Below are 23,377 nucleotides of genomic sequence, written 5' to 3'. Positions count from 1 at the left end.
GAAACGCTAAATAATCTATAATATCATCCTTGTAAAATATTTTCCTGTTGATAATCCTGTTGATACTTATTAAGACACTCGGCTATCAAACCAAACAAGCAAAGTTAGTTTTTCTTCTAATTTATGACATTTTTCAGAATAAATTTCCTTAATTGTAAAAAAACTGACTTCATTAAATGCCTTTTTATTGTTAAAATAACATTTCTACAACATTTAAATTTTTGGCAGCCAGGCCAATGTAAAAAAAGGAAAAAAAACAAAAACAACAAAACACGTACATACGCAATTATATATAAGCACGTACACACGGTCGAGAGTAACACAACAAACGCATTTGCGCGTTTTTATTTATCGTACTTTAAACTTACCGACAGTTTAGACTCATTCGTTATCAGCATGCTGTAAATTTTATCATTAAACAAAGCTTACAAGTAAAATGGTTTCCTGCGGGGAACATTTTTAATGATATGAAGATATTTCATTCAACATTGTTTGGGGGGAGGGGGTAAATAAACGTTTGTATCAGGAATATAGTTGACAATAAACGATCAATATAGTAAAAGGTCTTTGAAAACTGGTGACCGTTGAAGACCGGAGAAGGTCGAACATAAAACAATTATTTCTATTTAAGAAAATTATTAAATAGGCCTACCATTTTATAAATAATTCCGAGCAATAAAAAGTAAACCCACAAGTTTACGCAGAAAATATCTCTATTTATTATGGCAGATGCCACTACGTATATTTTAATATTGTAGATTTTCAGTATAAACAATTTATTGTTTGTAAAATTTGAAATAGATATTAAAAAATCATTAAAAATTTTCAAACACATCATTCAAGTTTTCCACCTTAAACGGTAAAATAATTATAGAAAATTAGAAATATCACGTAATAGTTTATTGTTCTTAATTAGGTGTAATTCGGACTAATTCCCTAGAGGTAAATCCGTAACGTACCGGCAACGGTATTTAGCTAGGTTTTCGAAAAGGTCAATTAACCAATCATGTCAGGTTTATAGATCACATGCTCCTCCATGTACCGAAAACAGGTCACGTGCTCCTCCATGCCTCAAAAGTTAAACGCGTACCAATACCCTGCGGTCTCCAGACCGCAGGGAATAATAGGCATGCGTTATCTAAATCAATATTATTATACATGTATATTTCAATAAAACAATTGATATATACACGTTATTAACAGAGACAAAAGGATATCATTTACACAGACAATATTTTCTTTATAAAGAAGGAACATTAAAAGGTAAAACTTATTTATTACATATCTTTAATCTTGTAAGATAGATTAGATTTAAAAAAAATTCCTCAACGAAATTAAGGGTCACATGATGTACAGTAAAATTGATTGGTCTATTATTGTTATGGAAGTTGTTGTTCTAAAGTCCTTTCCTCTGAAGAGCCATATACTGTACGACTCTGGATTGAAATAGTTTAAAAAATAGTTTGAAAATAAATTGAGGAAAAAGGACATCTTTTTGTATTTTAGGTAAGTCAAATATTTTAAGTTAATGTTAAGAGAATATTGTACTTTGTAATTTTTGGGTGTTATAACTTATGTTCTGACTTAAATGTATATGTAATTGTTTTAACTACATGTAGAAGTTATTTAATATATTACTTTCTTAGATAATAACTTAAGATTTGTTATTGGTAGCACTTGGCGTAATTGTTTAAACTTTTCGTTCAACTAGTCGTTTCGTTTAATTTGATCAGTTGGCATAATTTAATAGAAAAGTAAACATGGCGCTTTCTGTCAGTAGAATTTATTTCCGGAAGCTTTATATTGTTATTATTTGGTGAGAACTTAAGTTTTAATCTTTATTATATGTTAGAAGGCAAGATGATAATAAATGGGAATGAAAACATGTAATAGACTATGAAATCATCATCTTTTGTTTAATATAATCAAGTTAAAATGGCATGTTGAATGAAAATTATTGAATTCTACTTTCACTTTGTTTAGATAATTTGTATGTGTAATATAATTCTATTATAATTTCAATCTTTAATATCTGTTTATGTTATTCTATATATGGACATATAGATTGTATGACTCTGGGTTGAAATAGTTTAAAAAATAGTTTGAAAAATAAATTGAGGAAAAAGGACATCTTTTTGTATTTTAGTTGTACAAGAATTCCCCTAGTACCAAAGCAGAACACTTATGCGCTAAATTATAGGTTCTACTGAAGGTGGATTGTATCACAACACAATGTTCCGTTTTATATTTTAATGTTTCTTTCTTAGTGGAATACCACAGATAATATACTCGTATAACATATACACAGGTTATCCTGATGTTAACAAATTGATATTAAAAACAGTAACAATTATTTCTAGTGGAAAGCCACAATACAATTTGTTATCACTTGGAAATCCAAAATCTAACTCACCCTAAATTTTCTACATGTATCTTTACAATAATTCTAAAATTGATTTCGTTTTAACTGACCAATAGAATTTTAACATTTTTGTGTCTTAAATAACAAAATGACCAATCAGGTTTCAATACAAAATAATGTAACATAGCAACATAGAATTTATAACAACAATCATCACCTGGATATTTTATCAGTCATAAGGTTTAACAACATGATAAGTACAGACAGCTTTAATTGACCTTATCACCTATATATTATAAAACTTTTAGCACAGTTGATTGTACAAAGAGGAAAAGCCGCATTTTAATCTTCCAGTTACATAATTTTAAATTTGACATCTGTTATTGAAACATAAACAATTTGTAACTTAACGTATTTGAAATTTCACAAATTTTGTTTTGAAAATATGACCTTTTAGAAAATGATAATATATATAAATATTTGTGTTTAAAAGAAAATCATCATGCATATTTGTTCATTTTTTTTTTGTAAATGAATTTTATCATTTTTCGGCTGCACAACAATATGACATATTTCCTGTAACTATGTTTATTGAAATATCAACAATTTCCTTCCCATGAACTGTAGAACACAACATGTGAAGTGCATATAAAACTAGTGTTTAAAAGAATTATATATTTTACACGCTTCTTAAATACATGATTTTCGGAACGTGTTTCTGTTTTTGCAGTGAGACAAAATGAAAGAGTAAACTAGACAAAGCTTCAGTTGAAAAAATATTGTTTGAAGACAGAGACACACGGAGATAAATATGTCTGAGGAAGAGGAATTTTTAACCTTTATGGGTCCAAGCGAATTGGGGTCTGACGAAGTTTTCGAGATGTATTGTGAAACATGTTATAGAGATGGAAAACACGCTATTGCGTCGGCTTTTTGCACGGTTTGCATTTCACACCTTTGCTCAACATGCTTGAACTACCATGGGAAGTTCGTACCGGACCATATTTGCTTGTTTGGGGATAGCATACCACAAGATGTTTGTACTGAAAAATGTCCAATTCATTCCAAAGAAATTCTGAAGTTTCAATGTTTTTCGTGTGACACATTTGTATGCTCTACTTGCAAAAGGAATGACCATAAGGGCACTTGTGATTTGAAATATTTACCGGATATTGTCAAAGATTTAGAAAAAGGGAACGAATTTAAGCAACTTATATTTGAATGGAATAAGATTTCAAGGAAAATGGTCGATATTGATATAAAAAGTCAAGCACAACAAGAGCACATCAACAAAATAAGCACTACCTTGAAAAATGGAATAAAGAAAGCAAAGGATTCATTGTTTGACGAGTTTGAGAAGGAAGCTGAACAAATTGGGGAGAGAGCATGTTCAGTGATAGAATCAAACGAACAGGGAAAAAAATGTGTGAGAGATAAAATTGTATCTCTAAGCAAAGAAATAGGATGGCTTGACCTTGGTATTTCACAGATTTCTTCATCACCAACAAAAGAAAAGTACAAACTGTTTATCAAAATGAAAGATATAAGTCTAAAGATAACGCAAATTGTAAAAGACTTTGACATTTTAACAAAACATACCACCAAACACAATTCTTTTAAGAATGAGTTACAAAAACATGCAAATGATTTAAAGGAAAGAGTCGCTCTCTTTGGCAAAAAGGCCCGGGAGTTTAAGGTAAACACGAAAAATATAGTAGAAGAACCCAAGCGAAAAGTCGCACGCTTTATAGGTGATATCAACGTTAGTACATCATTCGACATCGGTTCTTGCCACATTGGCGACTGCTGTTTATTGTCCGAACAGTATCTTATAGCCAGTGACAAAACGAATTCCTCGGTGAAACTTATCGATACCAAAGTTGGAAATGTTATTTATGTACGAAGAATCAGAACTGTCCCCGAAGCTGCCGCAAAGATCACCGACACGGAATTTGCCCTTGTTCACCCATGCGACAACGACAAAGAGAAAAGTATAATTCAATTTTTGACAATGACAGACTCAAGATCTCTTGAGTTCCAAACAGGGTTTATTATAACACAAATGTATTGCACTAATATTGCTTACCGCGATAACGACACTTTCGTAATTTCTATGTGGGCTAATCATCAAGGTAAAGTGCAAATTGTAGACATGACAGGTCACGTACTGGCAGATATTGAGAACAACACAAAAGGCGAAAAACTGTTTAAATGTCCAAACTACCTTACCATAAATTCCTACGGCACAGTGTTGTATGTGTCAGACTGGTACCGTGATTGCATTACCGCCATTAATCTCGAAAACCTAGCAGTCAAGGAGTTACGCCATCGGTTTTGGCACCCAGAAGGAATAACGACTGACAAGGAAGGACTCCTTTACATCTGCGAATGCGGTACAAACCGCATTCACGTTTTCCATCCCGAAGATAACATTTCGCCACCAGATGTTTTACTGGAAGATACTTCTGCTAATTGGCAGCCTTTGGCTGTTTGCTATTCTTTGTCAGATAGAAAGTTATACGTAAGCCAGTACGGTTTGGATTTTATAAAGGTGTATGAAATTAATGACTGCGTAACTTCAAAGAACTGATCGAAACATTACTGCATGTCTGTGTGTAATTGAAAACTGCTGTAAAAGAGTAACCATAGCGTAAATAATAAAAAAAATGTCGTGTTTAGAAGAAAAAGAAAGTAAGAGAATTTCAAATATCCTACCTTAAATCCTAAGACATTAAAATAAACAATTGATGAAAGTTCCAGAAATGTGCCGCAATTATGTTTATGGTAATCATTTCCACGCTTTATAGTTGTAAGCAATTGTCATAACTTATATGTATATATTATGTGATTATTCTTGTTTATGTATGTTTGAATATATACCAATTTAATTGTTTCACAACAAGAACATGGTTTTGTTCTCATTGTCAAAAATAAGAAAGACAGATCTATAGAGGCAGAAGAAAACTTTGTATTTTAATTATATGATTAAGCTAGACTTACCTGTAAGGTGAAGGTTAATCATGATTTCATCCACATAAAACTCACTAAAGGCTCACACAGAGAGAAGACGCAGCTATCAGCAGTCAGTGGTCATATTTTAGAGTAAGTAATGTCGAATAATATCGCAAAAATAGCAGTTTAAACGGGGAGGTAGCGGGTTGGGTGTGTGAGCCCTTAATGAGTTTTATGTGGATGAAATCATGATTAACCTTCACCTTACAGGTAAGTCTAGCTTAATCATAAAATTTCATCCTACATATAAACTCACTAATGGGCCCCACAGAGATTTTAGAGTCCTTTTTGCGATATTTTGGAAAGGACATTACGTGCCGTCCTACGCCATAGTAAATATTTATCTTCCATAACAACGATTTAATTTCAAGACATAAAGGTCTTTTTTGTATTTAGCAATTCGGTAAAAACACATGTTTTTCATAATTTTACAGAATGTAAATGCCATGCACAACTATATAGAAAGTAATAAAATACAACTATAATTATTATTATTACTACATTTTTTTTGGTCCCATTATTCATAGCTTCGAATATACACTCAAATTAGCAATATCTATGATAGCCTGCATAGATTTTCCATTGGTATTTGATATTGGTTTATCATAATATTTAGCGAATGTCTTTGCATTGCTCCATCCCGCTGATTCAATTATCGTCTGTAACGGGACTCCACGCATGTGTGCGATTGAAGACGCAGCAGCGCGCATGCTATGTGGTTTGAATGATTTTTGCACCCCAGCTCTGTGCATAATTAGCTTAATCCAGCGACAAATTGTTTGTTTAGAAGCGGCCCATGAGGCTTGACCGTTGCTATCAGTAATTTATTGGTATTTCTGAGGTCTTTCGATCTCTGTAAATACTCACTAATGACGCTGACAATACACAAGCGTTTATATAGGGTTAACGCACGTTTTTCCGTGTTATAACGTCTGCAGAGTCCCGAGGAACGGTTGGTGCCCGAGCCCGGTAGGGCGAGGGCTCCAACAGTTCCGAGGGACTCTGCAGACTTTATAACACGAAATAAACGTGCGTTGACGCTATTATAGCATAAAATTTTCAAACAGATTCGTGATGCATAGTTTAAACAAAACACAATTACATTAAATTCTTGTGCCTGGACGGTATTTATCCAATTCTATGTTTTACGTATGCGTTTCATTTTTCCGGGGCCAACAACTTGGAAAATTTTCGGAACCGATCGAAATTTTGAATTTTAATTGATTTAACAAAGCTTGGCCTTTGGAGATTTATTATCTCAAGAAAAAAAAACCGTTACATTACTCTACCCTCTACCCAAGACAAAACATGACCCTCAGAAATTCCTAGAGTGATTTCAGATTGACGATAGAAAAAAGATCAGTGACATCATCTGTAATCGTTTTTTTTTTCTCAAGCAAACAAGTTTATAAAATAAATCAGGCACTAAGCATTATTCTCTCAAAGAAATATAAAGAGCATTTATCAACATTAACATAAATAAAAAACATTTTCTCATATTAATTTTGTGTTATCTAGTTTTGTAAGTTAATCGGAGTGTTAAACTGAATGACAGGTAGATTCTACTGTATTTGTTTACATTGACAACTGTCCGTTTCTTAGAAAGGGCGACAACCAAGATTAGCATCGCTGTCTATACGCCGTTTTTCCGGCATAGTAAGTGGAATATGCGGCTGAGGCCCTCGAATCAATAAATTTCAATATAACAAGAACGCATGTCTCTTCGGCAAACAGGCCAAATCGTCATTTTTTGTTTGTTTGTTTACTGGGCCCTGTATGTATTGCGCATAGGTGAAACCGGGCTATAACAAGGTGCACCCTATAACAAGAGCGCGTGACTATGTTAACACATGGTTTTGGTCCCGTTATAACATGGGCAAAAGAGGGAAAAATAGCTGATTTTATGCTATAATCTGATTTAAAACAGTTTGGCTCCGGAAGCGGTTACAAAAATAGACAACAATCAATTAGCAATTGTTCATGCTTATGACGAAGATGAAAAAAGATGTAAGATCAAATTTTTAACTCTGACGGACAGGAAAAAGCTCGTTTTCCAAAAGAAACCTATACTTACAGAAATGTTTTTTGCTACGCCATAGCTTATATCAAAAACGGTATATTGATGATTTCAATGTATTTTGATAATGAAAGTAAAGTCCAACTTCTTGATATGGACGGACGAATTTTAATTGATATTAAAACAGATAGTGACGGAGTAAGCATGTTCAGAAATCCTTACTGTTTAACTATAGACACAAAAGGCAAGTACGTATACGTTAGTGACTGGTATAGAGACGAGATAATTAAAATTGATCTCGATAGTTATCTAACCAAAGCAGTGGCCTATGAGGTATAACAATTGACGAAGAGGGATTGTGTATGTTATTGAGACCGGTTCTAATAAATTTTTTACCTTCATCCACATTGTGAGTATTCTGAAAAGATTGAGTTATTGCAAACACTTCCTACTGATTGGGAGCCTTTTGAAATTAGCTTCAACTCAGCCAGAAGGAAGTTGTACGTTGGCCAGGCAGAGCGTGATACTATCAAGGTGTTTAAAATTGATGGATAAAACTGGTAGTGACGGTGGTTATGTTTGTTTTGAAATGCATACAGATATCCCGAATAACGTCATAGAATCAACATGTAATGCAGTGTATTAAAATACCGGAATATATTCATTGAAATATTAATCATTCATGTGTGTATTATGTAATAATGTTCATCATCAATGCTTATATAACAAAACATTATTCTTACATTTCTGCAGGGGCGGATACAGAACATGGTTTCCTGGGGGGCTGACATATGGGTGGAAGATTTTGACAAAAATAATGCAACAGACGAAAATTGTGCATGTTTGAATATAGGGTCAATATCTTGTTAATGTGACAAAAAATTGTAATTGATGTGTTTTATAGGTCATCTTATGAGTGTCAATTAATGTATTTTTGCTTTAGATATGTGTACACTAATGTTTTTGCAAACGTTTAGATGATATGGAATTAAGAAAATATATGTAATTGGGGTGGGCTTGGGAGGGGTGTCCGCTCCCAAAGAGTGAGAAAATTTTGAAATATGAGGTTGAAAAAGGTGTTATTTCCTTGACTTTCTAGTGCTGTTGATGGTACCTTTTGGATGGTTTTACAGGTCAGTGTCTGCAGGGTATTTCAAATAGAATTCCCCTGGTGTTAAGTATTAAGCATTTACAAAATAAAAGCACACTAACCAATGTATGTGCGACTGTTGATAAAAATAATTTCAAACACTTGATCAATGTACTCATCTGAATAATAGACAATTTTCAAAAGTAAAGTGATATTAAAATACATGAACTGCCTTTCAATCGTACAAAAATAATTTCAAACACTAATATTCAATCAGAATATTTTCCATCGATGAATCCATTTAGATACTAAAGCGGTCAGTTCAATTTAAACTTTACTTAAAAAAATATAACTGCTATAAAATAAGTTATTAAAAGCAAATGACCAATCAGTTCATCTGAATAAAAATCTTAGAAAATACAGTTTTTAAAACTCGATTCATTTAATATAATCTTTATAAAACTAGCCATCTTTTTAATTAACAAATAATAATTTTCAGTTTCATAATCAAAGAAAATTGAAAATCAATGTTATTAAAATATGATGTACAATGTAACACATCTATTTGTCACTATCTTTGACTATTAATGCAGTTTAAACATTGAAGTCATTCAAGCATGTTGATAGATAAAGATCTCTTCCAAGCCCCCAGGCAGGAGATTAACAACTGGATGACAGCAATTAATGTTTTGATAAGGGAATACACTACAGCCAATAAAGTTTGAAACTGACAAAAATATTTTCCAGCCCAGCTGGTAAACGTATCTTTGGGCCAAGCTGGGGGGGCTGCAGCCCTGAAGCCCGGGCCTGAATCCGCCACTGTAAATTCTGATGTCGGTTTGAATTCAAATGTGAAAAAAATCTCAAGGTCAGAAGAGGATTTTCATAATGTATCTGTAATTTATTTGAATAAATTTATACCTGTATCTTTTGAAACAAATTTGGGTATAACGAACCACTATACTTGCTAGTCAAAATTGTTAAATATAAAATAAACATTTGAAAATATTGGTTTTCTTTGAGACCTTTTCATACGGTGCTCTGATTATATCAAACTATGTTATATTCAACTCACTTTTTGTTCACGTGTTCGGATAATTAATGCTCATATAATTTATGAAAATTGTGATTCATTTAAAATTCAAATAAATTCTTTATATTGTCTGAAATGAGACATCTATTGAGGCCCAACACAATTCCCCTTGTTAATCGATCACGACCTTTTTTGATACCATAAGTACACACTCAATTTAACTGTTTGACTAAAATGTGATTTATGACAACTGTGAATTATTTTGTAAAAAAAAAATAAAACGGTGTATGCCCGTTTATTAAACAAATTAATACCCCAATTAATGCCAAAAAATTGATAACCTCCGTGTCTTCAAAATATAACAGAAGGGGCGATGTGCAAATAAGCGTCATAAACGGAGTAAAAGATATTTTGCTTATTTTGTCATCTGTTAATTTATGTGGATTGCAAGTGCTGTTTTACAATTTATGTAAATTATTTTCTTTCTTTTTCAGTTGACAATGTCTTTAGAAAAATTCATAAAATTAGACCAAAGCATGCTTCTTTAAAGAACTGTAAAACAAATGATGCGGAAATTAACGATCATATATGGAATGAAAGGAAGAAAACTTTATGAAGATATTATGGATAAACGTACATACACACGACCATATTTGCCCTTGTGCATTATCGTAATTTTATCTTTACTGACAGTGTAAATATAAACTTTGTACCCATTGTTTATCAGCGTGGTGTTTATCACTAAACAGTAAACATAGCTATGCGTTATCGTTAACAATATAATTAAACATTTCAATTAAAAAGCACACAAACGATATATATGATGTTAACATAGATAATAATTAACAGTGACTATATTTTCATTATAAAGAAGGAACATAAAAAGGTAAAACTAATTTATTACATATATTTAATCTTGAAACTTAAATCCTTAACAATCTTAAATATTTCTTGTAACTGAGTACATTTACTTGTCCTCAAGTTAAGATTTCACGAGGGTTAACCAAAACACCTCCTCTACTTAGGTGTAAGCACCGGTTTCTTTCGGAATACAAATAAGCGAGGTGCAGAAAACCGATGAAAAATCTCATAAATGTGCTTTGTTTCACGGACATTATAATGATTTATGTTCAATATTTTCATTTGTATCGTTGATATAAGTATGCATTAAATCGACAATAAAGAAAAGAAAAAGGCATGTGTAGTTCCTCAGCGAATGAAATCCGTAAAATACAACGTGGTTTTTTAATGATAAAGTACTGTTAATCTAAAATTTCTATTTGCCCTTACTATAAAACAACACACTCATACATCTGTCACGTTTCATAATAAATTCAAAAAACACAGTTATAAGAAATAATGCCGTAAAAAGGGAGCGAAGGGACCACGGATAATATCCGAGTACATTTGTATTTAGTTTACACTGAAATGAATGGTATCGGCTAAAATACGGACAGGCACCGGAATATGCGCGTTGATTTTAAATACTTAAAATGTGTGTTTCTGGTCTGATGTAAATTGAAAAGAAAACAATAAAGAACGTTAAAACTATGGTTACATAATGCCTGAGACATAATCTTCAATTTTTATGAAGAAGTGTAGATTTTTATAAGAAAAAAAGGAAAAGTAGACAAGCGATCGGCTTTTTTCACGCCAGTAAATGTGTGACGACTGAAAAACTCATCCCAGTTCAGTGTTACAATTTACAGACTATTACATTAAGAAACCATAAAAATTAATGCAAAGTTTGTGGCATTTTTTTCAGTGGGTCTGCAAACAGGGCAAAGAAAATTCCTTTTACGCACTAGTGTAGTGACTGGCAAATACAACATAAGCTTTTACGAGCATTTTTGACCGACTGCATATAATACAACCTTTTTCATACCTTATAAAATATAACCAATTCACTTTCAGCATTTGTACCACTTAATGTTCCAAAAGAAATCCATATCACACCCCTTATAGCCTCGTTTTCATTTCAAAAGTCTAAAAGGTCTAAAATCCATAACTCACCCTATATAGCATCGTATTCATTTCTAGCGTCCAAACATTTCAAATCCATATCGTACCCCATATAGCCGCGTTTTTGTTTTTGAGGGTCTAATATTCATATCACATTGTGTTTTTTTTTAAATTAAAATTACAAAGTTCTGTCAAATGTCAAAAATGGTGGTGTGAAATAAAAAGGTCAATAAACATGGTAAAAAACAATAATGATTCTATTGTACACAGCTGTAAAACCTGTATCAGACTCGGCTTGCGCCTCGTCCAATATAGTTTTGACAGATGTGTACCCGTCCAATAGAATACAGTATTTTACTAAACAATATAGAAAAAGCTCATAGTATTAAATCAGCAATGGTAAAACCAGCTGCAAAAATATTGCTTATAATTGCACAGTAAACTATAACTGTCATATAAGTTAACATTTCACACATTGAAAATATTTAAAACGTACAAGGGTTTCCTCTTTTCTTCAGAAATGTTCATATCTTAAAGAAAGTGAAAACTCGTCAATTCTTTTACATATTTACAAATTATTTAATCGGCAAGAACAAGATTTATTGCATTCTAAAAATGCACTTTTGTACATGTATAACAAATGCAGTGTATATTTTGAATATACTTTCATATTTTAGTTTTCGTAAATAAAGATAGCCAACACTCGACAAATATCGCTACATATCTGGTGCCATGATAGTATTTTACCAGTAGCCTTAAAAATATTTACTTTACACTTCATTGGGTATATTTGAACTCTATACTTAATTTTGTCGGCAAATATCGGTAGAATGAGGGTCATGTATATCAGAAAACAATCTAAGTTATATTTAGGTAGTTATATTTCACTCATCATTCTGAATATTTACAGACAGAAGCTTCATAATTTTGCGTTAATACGCATTCTTTATGCACAACTTCGGATTGTTCATGTTTCACTTGGAAAATAATGAAATGTTCCGTGAAATACTTAAAACAAATTAATACTTATTAATGTAGAAATGCAAATTTGTAAGACTCCCGATATCTTTCCTACAACACTTACTGTGTTAATGTATGTATGGAAACCGGACACAATTTGTAAAGAAGCAAGAGAACGAATAATATGACCGTATAGAAGCCGTTTTGGTTAACAATTGTGAATCTCTATCCCATGAAGTATAGAACACGACATAATTATTAAGCGAAAATAAAACTAGTGTTTGAAAGACTTTTTCATTATCGTTACATAACAATCTTTGGAACATTCTTTTGTATTTGCAGTGTAAAAAGATGATATAGTTACATAAAAAAAGCTTCTGTTGATAAATTATTGCCTAAAGAAGGAGACACACGGAGATAAATATGTCTGAGAAAGAGGAACCTTTAACCTTTTTGGGTCCAAGCGAATTGGGGTCTGACGAAGTCTTCGAGATGTATTGTGAAACATGTTATAGAGATGGAAAACACGCTATTGCGTCGGCTTTTTGCACGGTTTGCATTTCATATCTTTGCTCCACATGCTTGGACTACATGGGAAGTTCCTACCGGAACATATTTGCTTGTTTGGGGATAGCATACCACAAGAATGTTTGTACTGAAAAATGTCCAATTCATTCCAAAGAAATTCTGAAGTTTCAATGTTTAACGTGTGACACATTTGTATGCTCTACTTGCAAAAGGAATGACCATAAGGGCACTTGTGATTTAAAATATTTACCGGATATTGTCAAAGATTTAGAAAAAGGCAACGAATTAAAGCAACTTATATCTGAATGGAATGAGATTTCAAGGAAAATGGCCGATATTGATATAAAAAGCAAACCTCAACAAGAGCAGATCGACAAAATAAGCACTAATTTGAAAATCGGAATAAAAAAGGAAAAGGATTCATTGTTCGAAGAGTTTGAGAAGGAAGCTGAACAAATTGAGGAGGGAGCACGTTCAGTGATTAAATCTAACGAAGAGATGAAAAAATATGTGAGAGATAAAATTGTATCTTTAAGCCAAGAAATCGGATGCCTTGACCATGGTATTTCTCAGATTTCTTCATCACCAACAAAAGAAAAGTACAAACTGTTTATCAAAATGAAGGATATAAGTCCAAAGCTAACGGAAATTGTAAAAGACATTGACATTTTAACAAAACATACCACCAAAGACAATTCTTTTAGGAATGAGTTGCAGAAACATGCAAATGACTTAAAGGAAAGAGTCGTTCATTTTGGCAAAAACGCCCGGGAGTTTAATATACATAAGAAAAAAATAATAGTAGAACCAAAACGAAAAGTCGCACGCTTTGTATGTGATATCAACGTTAGTTCATTATTCGACAACGGTTCTTGTCACATTGGCGACTGCTGTTTATTGTCCGAGCAGTATCTTATAGCCTGTGACAAAACGAATTCCTCGGTGAAACTCATCGATACAAAAATTGGAAAGGTAATATATGTACGAAGAATCAGAACTGTCCCCGAAGCTGCCGCAAAGGTCACCGACACGGAATTTGCCCTTGTTCACCCATGCGACAACGACAAAGAGAAAAGTATAATTCAATTTTTGACAGTGACAGACTCAAGATCTCTTGAGTTCCAGACAGGGTTTATGATAACACAAATGTATTGTACTAATATTGTTTACCACGATAACGACACTTTCATAATTTCTATGTGGGCTAACCATCAAGGTAAAGTGCAAATTGTAGATATGACAGGTCACGTACTGGCAGATATTGAGAACAACACAAAAGGCGAAAAACTGTTCAAATGTCCAAACTACCTTACCATAAATTCCGACGGTACAATGTTGTATGTGTCGGACTGGTACCGTAATTGCATTACCGCCATAAATTTGGAAAACCGAGCAGTCAAGGAGTTACGCCATCGGTTTTGGCACCCAGAAGGAATATCGACTGACAAGGAAGGACTCCTTTACATCTGCGAAAACGGTACAAACCGCATTCACGTTTTCCATCCCGAAGATAACATTTCACCTCCAGATGTTTTACTGGAAGACACTTCTGCTAATTGGCAGCCTTTGGCTGTTTGCTATTCTTTGTCAGATAGAAAGTTGTACGTAAGCCAGTACGGTCTGAACTTTATAAAAGTGTATGAAATTAATGATTGCGTAACTTTATAGAACTGAAAACATGACCGTATGTCTGTGGGTAATTGAAAACTGCTGTAGAAGAGTTCCCATAGCGTAAATAATAAAAAAAAAGTGTGTGTAGAAGAAAAAGAAAGTTAGAGAATTTCAAATATCCTACCTAAATTCCTGAGACATTAAAACAAACAATAGATGAAAACTTTAGAAATGTGCCGCGTAATCATATCCACGCTTTAAAGTTGTAATCAATGTTTTTAACAAAATGTATATACATGTATTATGTGATAATTCTTGTTTATGCGTGTATGAATATATACCAATTCAATAGTTTCACAACAAGAACATGGTTTTGTTCTCATTCTCAAAAAGTGAGAAAGATAGAAATAGAGAGAAAGAAGAAGAAACTTTGTATTTTAATAATAGTACATTTTGATGCACCGCATTTTACTTTTTAATTAGCCTTTCTATACTTATTTTCTAGTTAAATATAATTGTTATGTTATAAAAATGCTAAATTCTACTGATTGTCAATGTATTTTTTTTGATAGCGTATCCTTACGCATAATTCGAAATTTTACTGTTTCCTGTAACCCGGACGTGTTTATTGTTTGCCATGTTGGTAATGGAAGATATGATGACGTCGTCATATTAATTTTAATTTACCAAATGACGGTTCTTATGGAAGTGTTAAGTTATGCATACGGAAATAATATGTTTCATATAAGTTGCCGATCCATTTTTACTGTGTATTATACTAATTATTTTTGTATAAGATATGTCAATTTTATTTGCGTGACTTTTAACTCCTATTGTATTATCTGTTAGCAGTGATAGTAGTGTTAGCAACTCTTCCTGCCATTTTCCTTGGTATTTTGTTAGCAACTCACAAGTTTCAAATTTTGATAGGAAACCGTTAGCAAACTATCAGCAATTCACGAATAAAAGAATAAAAGGCTGAGTTTCGTTAGCAGCAAGGACTCCGCAACTGAAAACCTCTGAGTTCATAAGAGAGTAAAGTATTATTTAACATTGAAAAGTAATTTAATTTTATTTTAGTAACGAGAAAATTTACTTTAAAAAACTTTTGTTTAAATCTTGTAATTAATTTACCCTTACAGTAGATTTAATATCTGTAAAAAGACTGAAGTCGAGATTCCTTTTACGGAAAGGTTCTGCCTTAATAGTTTGCATATTTTCCTGGATGAATTATATTAAAAAGGATGTAAACATTTTAACAATTTCCATTTTAAAATTTGAGTATTATTTATTACGTTTTATTTATTGTTTATTACACAAGCACCAATCCCGATCTTAATCATATGTTAATAATAATGTTTGTAAGCACGGCCGTATATTGAAATTCGAGATATTTTTCGTGTTGTTGTCGGGTGTTTCAATTGCGCAAGGTTGATTGTTAAGGGCTTACATTAATAAATTTAGTTAAAATCAAACATTCTTATGCTATTTGTTTTGTTCACTGATATATCATAACGTTATTTAATTTACTGCAGAGTCCATAAGAATATCGTCTGATGTTCGTCAATCCGTCTTTCTAAATCAGATCAAAAGCATAAAAACTTGAAGACTTATAATTGGTACCTGGTAAACAAGTCTTGCAAACATCAATTTATATATTAGTGCTTTATTGATAAGCATTGGTTTGCGGTCGTATGTATCTGATTATCAAGTGTCATTTAAAGTAGATATTTATAATAAATGCCTTTGATACAGCATCTATCTGTGCCTGTGGTGTAAATTTTTATACATATTGCATCAGCGAAATAACAAAGTTTCGAGCCTAGGTTGTTACAAAGCAGATTTTTATTAATCCAAAGTACATGAACAGACAACATAGCAAAGCGGGCTTAGTTAATAGAACATGTAACAGTCAACAACTGTTATTAAATTGATATCAACACGGGACGCTACAATATAGCAAAACAACCATTTTTACGAGTTTTGACTGCAATGTCACTTATTTTTAAAAGCCAGAAACACAGTCTCCTTTCTTTCAATAACCACATAAACCCAAATTAAAGAAACATTACTCGTGTATGCTTACTGTCAGTGCTAATTCATTCCCCTTAGCCAATATCATTATCTAAACATATAAGCAACGAGAAAATGCATTGTGGGAAAAGATATCATATCACAAATATTTGAAAAGAGATAACGTATTAAGAATTCAATGAATATACATGTCGCTGTTTTATGCTAGCTATTGTGAAAAGAAATTCTCGGGTTAAGTTTTGTTTTTCATTATCGCTGTTCTTTACGGATATTTCATGCCATATCGTTTCTATATAAATAATCTTTTTGTAGACTTTTACTGGTTTTAAATATATCTGACACTTTAAGCCAGTTTGTGATATACGTGTTAACAAATATGGCTGAATCTACATTTAATTTAGATTTCAATGGCGGCCAAAAAAATGGCGTTATTTTGAAAACTGGAAGTGTGGCACAGCCAGTATCTAGGACTTTTGATGATTCAGATGAAATCTTTGAAATGGTCTGTGAAACTTGTATGAGGGATGGAATACATAGAACGGCATGTGCTTTTTGCGGCTCTTGTATAGCATATTATTGTTCAACATGCCTTAAACACCATGGAAAGTTTTTTCGGAAGCACAAGTATGTAGTGGGAGATGACGTTTATTCGGATAAATGTTTTGAAAAATGTAAAACCCATACCAAAGAGATAGTTAAGTTTTATTGTTACACGTGTACAAATTTCGTTTGTACTATTTGTAAAGAAGATTTACATACAGATGCATGTTGTCTGAAATATTTACCTGAATTATTGAAAGATCAGAATTTTGGAAAAGAAATAAACTTGATACACTCACATTATAAGACACTAACAGATAAATTGTCAGACACTCAAGAAACTTTTGCAACCAAACACGAGCATTTGAGCAAAATTGCTACAGAGACACGGTGTGTAATCAAACAAGAAAAAGAAAACATTTTTGAGAAGTTTGACAAAGAGGCCAATGAAATTGAAAATATGATTCAGACCACAAAAGAACAGGAGTGCAAGGTAATTAACTCTTTTAAAGATACACATGATCATTTAGCTCTTGAAATAGATAAATTGTCGAGAAATATAAGTAATCTAACATCAACACCTGAAAATAAAAAATATAAGATATTCATTGATTAAAAACAAATAGGTGAACAAATTAAGCAAGAAGAAGATTCCATTGACAAGATATGTCCTTGCAGTCCTGAATATCATCTAGAAGACAGAGCGAAACATTTTTGTAAAGAAGTTAAAGCATTTGGTAGTTTGTTGCAGCGGAGTATTTCGCTGGAGGTCCAAAACGAAGCCAAGACAAAACAAAAAAGGAATGCTCATGCTTTGGATGATATATATGTGAAAGCTGACGGAGATGAAAAAGTGTGTCACATAATTGATTGTTGTATGATATCTGAACAATATCTTGTCCTTTGTGATAAAAATAATTGTTCGCTAAAGTTAATTGATGTTCAACTTAATATACCGGTACTTGTGCACAGAAAGTTGGTCAGTTTGGCTCCGGAAGCGGTTACAAAAATAGACAACAATCAATTAGCATTTGTTCATGCTTATGATGAAGATGAAAAAAGAAGTAAGATCAAATTTTTAACCCTGACGGACAGGAAAAAGCTCGTTTTCCAAAAGAAACCCATACTTACGGAAATGTTTTGCTACGCCATTGCTTACATTTAAAGTGTATAAATTGATACATGTGTCTAGTTAAATAAGGGTCTATCCGCCCTTTCAGGCACTGAGAGGACCAACCCCGACACGTCACCAATCATTTCCTTAAATAGTATTAAATAGTATTGCCAAAAGGTGACCTATTAATTTTGATTCAAGTAATTCACTGATTGCGACTAAATATTGTGTTTTTTTTCTTTTCTATTCGATGTACAATACACATGACTAAGTGATGCAAAGGAGGCCAAAGAGACCATTAATTGCATCTCGCTAAAATGCAAAATGTTGATGAAGTTACCAAAATAAAAACATAAGTATACCGAACTGTGTAAGTTCATATCGGACTATCAAGTTAGATTTTTTTAATTAAGAAACTCAACAATAACTGAAAAAAGATTAAGAAACTATATACAAGTATAACTAAATTTTATTTAACATGCATAAGTAGGAACCATGCGTTTGATGAATGAAAACAAACAAACAAAACAAAACTATTTAAAACAAAACAAAACTATTTGGTAAACCGTGTTCCGAAATTGTGCTGCTCTGTTAACTTCGGAACACCATGCCGATTATTTCTAATTGGAACTTATCCAAAGGAAATAGACATAAATTTATTCTGCCTATTCATTAAACATAAGTACTAAACAAATATTCCACAACTGCAAAACGACCACTCGCATATTTTTAAAAACAAGTAGGATATCAATGTTTTGGCAATTCTACGGTGGCATAGAGGTGACATTTGCAGTTTTATTTTATCTCGTGGCCACGACTTATTATCTTGAGGCCTCAAGATATTATCTCGTTGCCACGACTTATTATCTCGTGGCCACGACTTATTATCTTGTGGCCTCAAGATATTATCTCGTGGCCACGAGTTATTATCTTGTGGCCACGACTTATTATCTCGTGGCCTCAAGATATTATCTCGTGGACACGACTTATTATCTCGGGGCCACGACTTATTATCTCGTGGCCTCAAGATATTATCTCGTGGCCACGACTTATTATCTCGTGGCCACGAGTTATTATCTTGTGGCCTCAAGATATTATCTTGTGGCCTCAAGATATTATCTCGTGGCCACGAGTTATTATCTTGTGGCCACGACTTATTATATTGAGGCCACGACTTATTTTCTCGTGGCCACGAGTTATTATCTTGTGGCCACGACTTATTTTAGCCAATGAAAATGGTCGTTTCATCTTGAACAAAATTTAATATCACACTGGCAATAGCAGTCACAGGAGGGGCGTGTCAATCACCACCATATATTTACTTAAGTTCACGCATTTTCCCAGAGACGTGCTGAATTTCAGTAAGGCTTATCAGCTAGTATATCACTATTAACTGTATTGACCACATTAACACGTCCACTGAGTAGAGTCTTGTCATCACTAATTGGCCCTCTGTATTCTTATCTTATGGTCCTAACGTTTAAGGATCAAGTTTCTATAGATGCAGTTTTTCATAAAATACACTCACTTTTATAAGTGGTCATCACCAGTAGGAAGTTAGCAGTAGCATTGAGCAGTAGCAGTAACAAAATTATAAAACATGAAGTTGGCAGTAGCAGTAGCACAGAAGTAGCAGTGAGAAAATTATAAAACGTGAAATTGGCAGTAGCAATAGCACAGCATAAGCAGTACCAATCAAAGAGGAGATCTTAAAAGAATTGACATATGTCTTTGAAACTTGTATACTATTATGTCAGTTTTTATAATAAAAAAGAAAAAGATTCAGATAACCCGTCAAAGTTAGTCATTTATCATTGTGACATTGTAGTATATCTTCAATAATAACTATCTAGATACAAGTCTTTAAAATGTCTCTTGATAATGAAGGTAAAGTATGGACGGACAAACTTTAATTGATATTAAAACAGATAGTGACGGAGTGAGCATGTTCAGAAATCCTTACTGCTTAACTATAGACACAAAAGGCAAGTACACATACGTTAGTGACTGGTATAGAAACGAGATAATTAAAATTGATCTCGATAGTTATGAAACCAAAGCAGTGGCCTATATGTGGCATCCAGAAGGTATAACAATTGACGAAGAGGGATTTGTGTATGTCGTTGAAACCGGTACTAATAAACTGTTCTACCTTCATCCACATTGTGAGTATTCCGAGAAGGTTATATTGTTGCATACGCTTCCTGGTGATTGGGAGCCTTTTGGAATTTGCTTCAACTCAGCCGGAAGGAAGTTATACGTTGGCCAGGCAGAGCGTGATACGATCAAGGTGTTTAAAGTTGATGAATAAAACTCATCGTAGTGACGGTGTTTGTTTTGATATGCATACAGATATCCCGAATAACGTCATAGGAAGAGTATCAAAAATACCAGAGATTCTCCACAAAACTAAGCTTGACACATTAATCATTCACTTGTGCATTATGTAACAATTTTCATCATCAGTGCTTATAGAAACAAAACATTATTCTTACATTTCTGATGTCGGTTTGAAATCAAATGTGAAAAAAATCTCAAGGTCAGAAGAGGATTTTCATAATGTATCTGTAATTTATTTGAATAAATTTATACCTGTATCTTTTACAACAAATTTGGGTTAAACGAACCACTACTGTTAAATATAAAATAAACATTTGAAAATACTGGATATATGTTTTCTTTGAGACCTTTTCATATGGTGCTCTGATTATATCAAACTATGGTATATTCAACTCTTCTTTTGTTCATATGTTCGGATAATACTGTGAAAATGGTGATTACTTTTGAATTCAAATAAATTCCTAATATTGTCTGAAATGAGACATCTATTGAGGCCCAACAAAATCCCTCGTGTTGAATCGGCCACGATTTTTTTTAACATCATAAATTTACACTCAGTGCAACTGTTTGATTAAAAACCGTGAATTATTTTGTAGAAAAAATTAAACGGTATGTCCGTTATTAAACAAATCGATACGCCAGTTATTGCCAAAACATTGAAAAACCCCTTGTCTTCAAATTGTAACAGAGGTGGCGGTGTGCAAATAAGCGTTAATAACACAGTCAGCTTTTGTTGACATTTGTTAATTTATGTGGATTACAAGTGCTGTTTACAATGTGTAAATTATTCTCTTTTTCAGTTGTTTTTCTTTTAAACAGATTTTTTTAAATTTTCATGAAAATTAGCACCAAACCTTCTTTAAAGAAACCATAAAGACAAATGATGCGGAAATTAACGATTTTATATGCAATGTAAGGGAAATAATTATGAATATATTATGGATAAACATACATACACAATAATAAGTACGCGTACGCACGACCACATGTGACCTTGTGCATTATCGTTATTTTAACTGTACCTAAACTTTGTACCCATTGTTTATCAGCGTGTTGTAGTTTGCTAATTAAAGGCATGCGTTATCGTTATCATTTATTTGTATCATAGTTTGGGGACCTTTCTGATGCAAATGTGTCAGAGTTAAATCGTATACATATACATGCACAGTGCGTTAACTGGACTGCAGGACTATTAGTTACCTGCAATCCAGAGCATGCCCATTGCTTGGCTCATTTTTGCTGAGGTTTACTTATTGTGACGGAAGAGAAAGGGAAAGCGACAGAAATGTCATATTCAGATGCTCGTTCATTGGTTCTTTTCCCCGAGATTTCATATTGTGACAACAGGGAACGTGTTTTTATGTTTGACTATGATACAAAAGAGAAAGAACATCAAAACACTCGGCAATCCGATTAATACTCGGGGACTGGGCCCCCTCGTAAAAATCAGATAGCCTCGTGTTTCGATGCTCTTTCTATTACAAGTTACACGTGTTCGTCCTTACGACAACGACAAAGAGAAAAGTATAATTTAATTTTTGACAATGACAGACTCAAGATCTCTTGAGTTCCAAACAGGATTTATGATAACACAAATGTATTGTACTGATATTGCTTACCTAGATAACGACACTTTCATAATTTCTATGTGGGCTAACCATCAAGGTAAAGTGCAAGTTTTAGACATGACAGGTCACGTACTGGCAGATATATAGATCAACGCAAATGGCGACCTGTTAAAAACCTGAAAAATGTCCAAATTACCTGACCATAAGGAATAACGACTGACAAGAAAGGACTCATTTACATCTGCGAATGCGGTACAAACCGCATTCACGTTTTCCATCATGAAGATGACAATTCATCAACAGATGTTTTTTTTCTGGCAGACGTTTCCGTTTATTGACAGCTTTTGGCTGTTTGCTATTGTTTTAGTTATACATCAGCCAGTACGGTCTGAATTTGATAAAAGTGTATGGCATTAATGACTGCGTAACTTCAAAGAACTATAATCCTGATGGCGTATCTACAAAAATTGTTTAACTGCTATAAAAGAGCGTTCATGGCACATTAAATATTATTCAAACCTTGACTGAGTGCGAAGAATTGAAAAGTTATGTAATTCAAAAAATTATACTAAGTTTCCTTTAAATTGAACATTGAAAGCTAAAGAACTGCATTGCAATTATGATGATATTTATAATTTCTGCTCTTTATTTGTAAAATCAATTTTCATGATACATTTTATTATTTGATCATTTTTATTTATTAATGTTTGAACATATATCAGTTTCAATTGAAAAAGGACATGTTCTTTTTTGTATACATCATTCTCAAAAAGAAGAAAAAAAATAACAAAGGTAAAAAAAAGAATTTTTGAAATTATCCTTTATACATAAATAATGAATCTAAATAAGGAACTGTTCAAATTTACAGTTATCACATATCCCACCTTAAGAAACACTACTCGTGTATGCTTACCATAATTTCAATTTAATTCGCCTTAGCCTACTTAATTACATTCACGTTCACGTTCAATTTTAGTGATCTATATTGAACGAGCTAATGCATTATGGGGAAATATCATATTACAAATTGCTGATCCGCTTTTGAACAAGTAGTTACAAGCTAAAAATTCAATGAATGCGAATGGATATAGAACGATCTTTAAATTCTTTAAATAAAATGCTTTATAAGTCGCATGTTTATGCTGGCTTTGTGAAAACAAATTTTGAAGTTGAGATTTTGTATTCTTTTTTCTTTAAGGATACTTT

The 23,377-nt window shown here is 32.8% G+C and overlaps 3 protein-coding genes across 4 annotated transcripts; all 3 read left to right on the top strand.

Moving 5' to 3' along the window:
- The first annotated feature begins 990 nt into the window (after positions 1-990).
- On the top strand, positions 991-5,865 carry LOC132717620 (uncharacterized). 2 transcript variants are annotated; one of them, XM_060701117.1, is made up of 2 exons: positions 991-1,263; positions 3,093-5,865. In XM_060701117.1, the coding sequence occupies exon 2, from the start codon at positions 3,174-3,176 to the stop codon at positions 4,950-4,952; it is 1,779 nt and encodes a 592-aa protein (XP_060557100.1). In that variant the 5' UTR covers positions 991-1,263; positions 3,093-3,173; the 3' UTR covers positions 4,953-5,865. The 2 variants fall into 2 exon arrangements, with proteins under 2 accessions (XP_060557100.1, XP_060557101.1); XM_060701118.1 differs by lacking the exon at positions 991-1,263 and adding an exon at positions 1,279-1,816.
- A 4,402-nt stretch (positions 5,866-10,267) lies between these two features.
- LOC132717619 (uncharacterized) lies at positions 10,268-16,050 on the top strand. Its single transcript, XM_060701116.1, has 2 exons — positions 10,268-10,400; positions 12,779-16,050. The coding sequence occupies exon 2, from the start codon at positions 12,860-12,862 to the stop codon at positions 14,630-14,632; it is 1,773 nt and encodes a 590-aa protein (XP_060557099.1). The 5' UTR covers positions 10,268-10,400; positions 12,779-12,859; the 3' UTR covers positions 14,633-16,050.
- Positions 16,051-20,157: 4,107 nt separating this feature from the next.
- Positions 20,158-20,931, top strand: LOC132717602 (uncharacterized). The gene has a single exon (XM_060701094.1). The coding sequence runs from the start codon at positions 20,158-20,160 to the stop codon at positions 20,572-20,574; it is 417 nt and encodes a 138-aa protein (XP_060557077.1). The 3' UTR covers positions 20,575-20,931.
- The last annotated feature ends 2,446 nt before the right edge of the window (positions 20,932-23,377 follow it).

The sequence above is a fragment of the Ruditapes philippinarum genome, unplaced genomic scaffold (assembly GCF_026571515.1).
Source record: "Ruditapes philippinarum isolate M1 unplaced genomic scaffold, ASM2657151v2 ctg3385_1_1_1_1, whole genome shotgun sequence".
NCBI lineage: Eukaryota > Metazoa > Mollusca > Bivalvia > Venerida > Veneridae > Ruditapes > Ruditapes philippinarum.
This window is presented reverse-complemented; position numbering and strand designations above follow the sequence as displayed.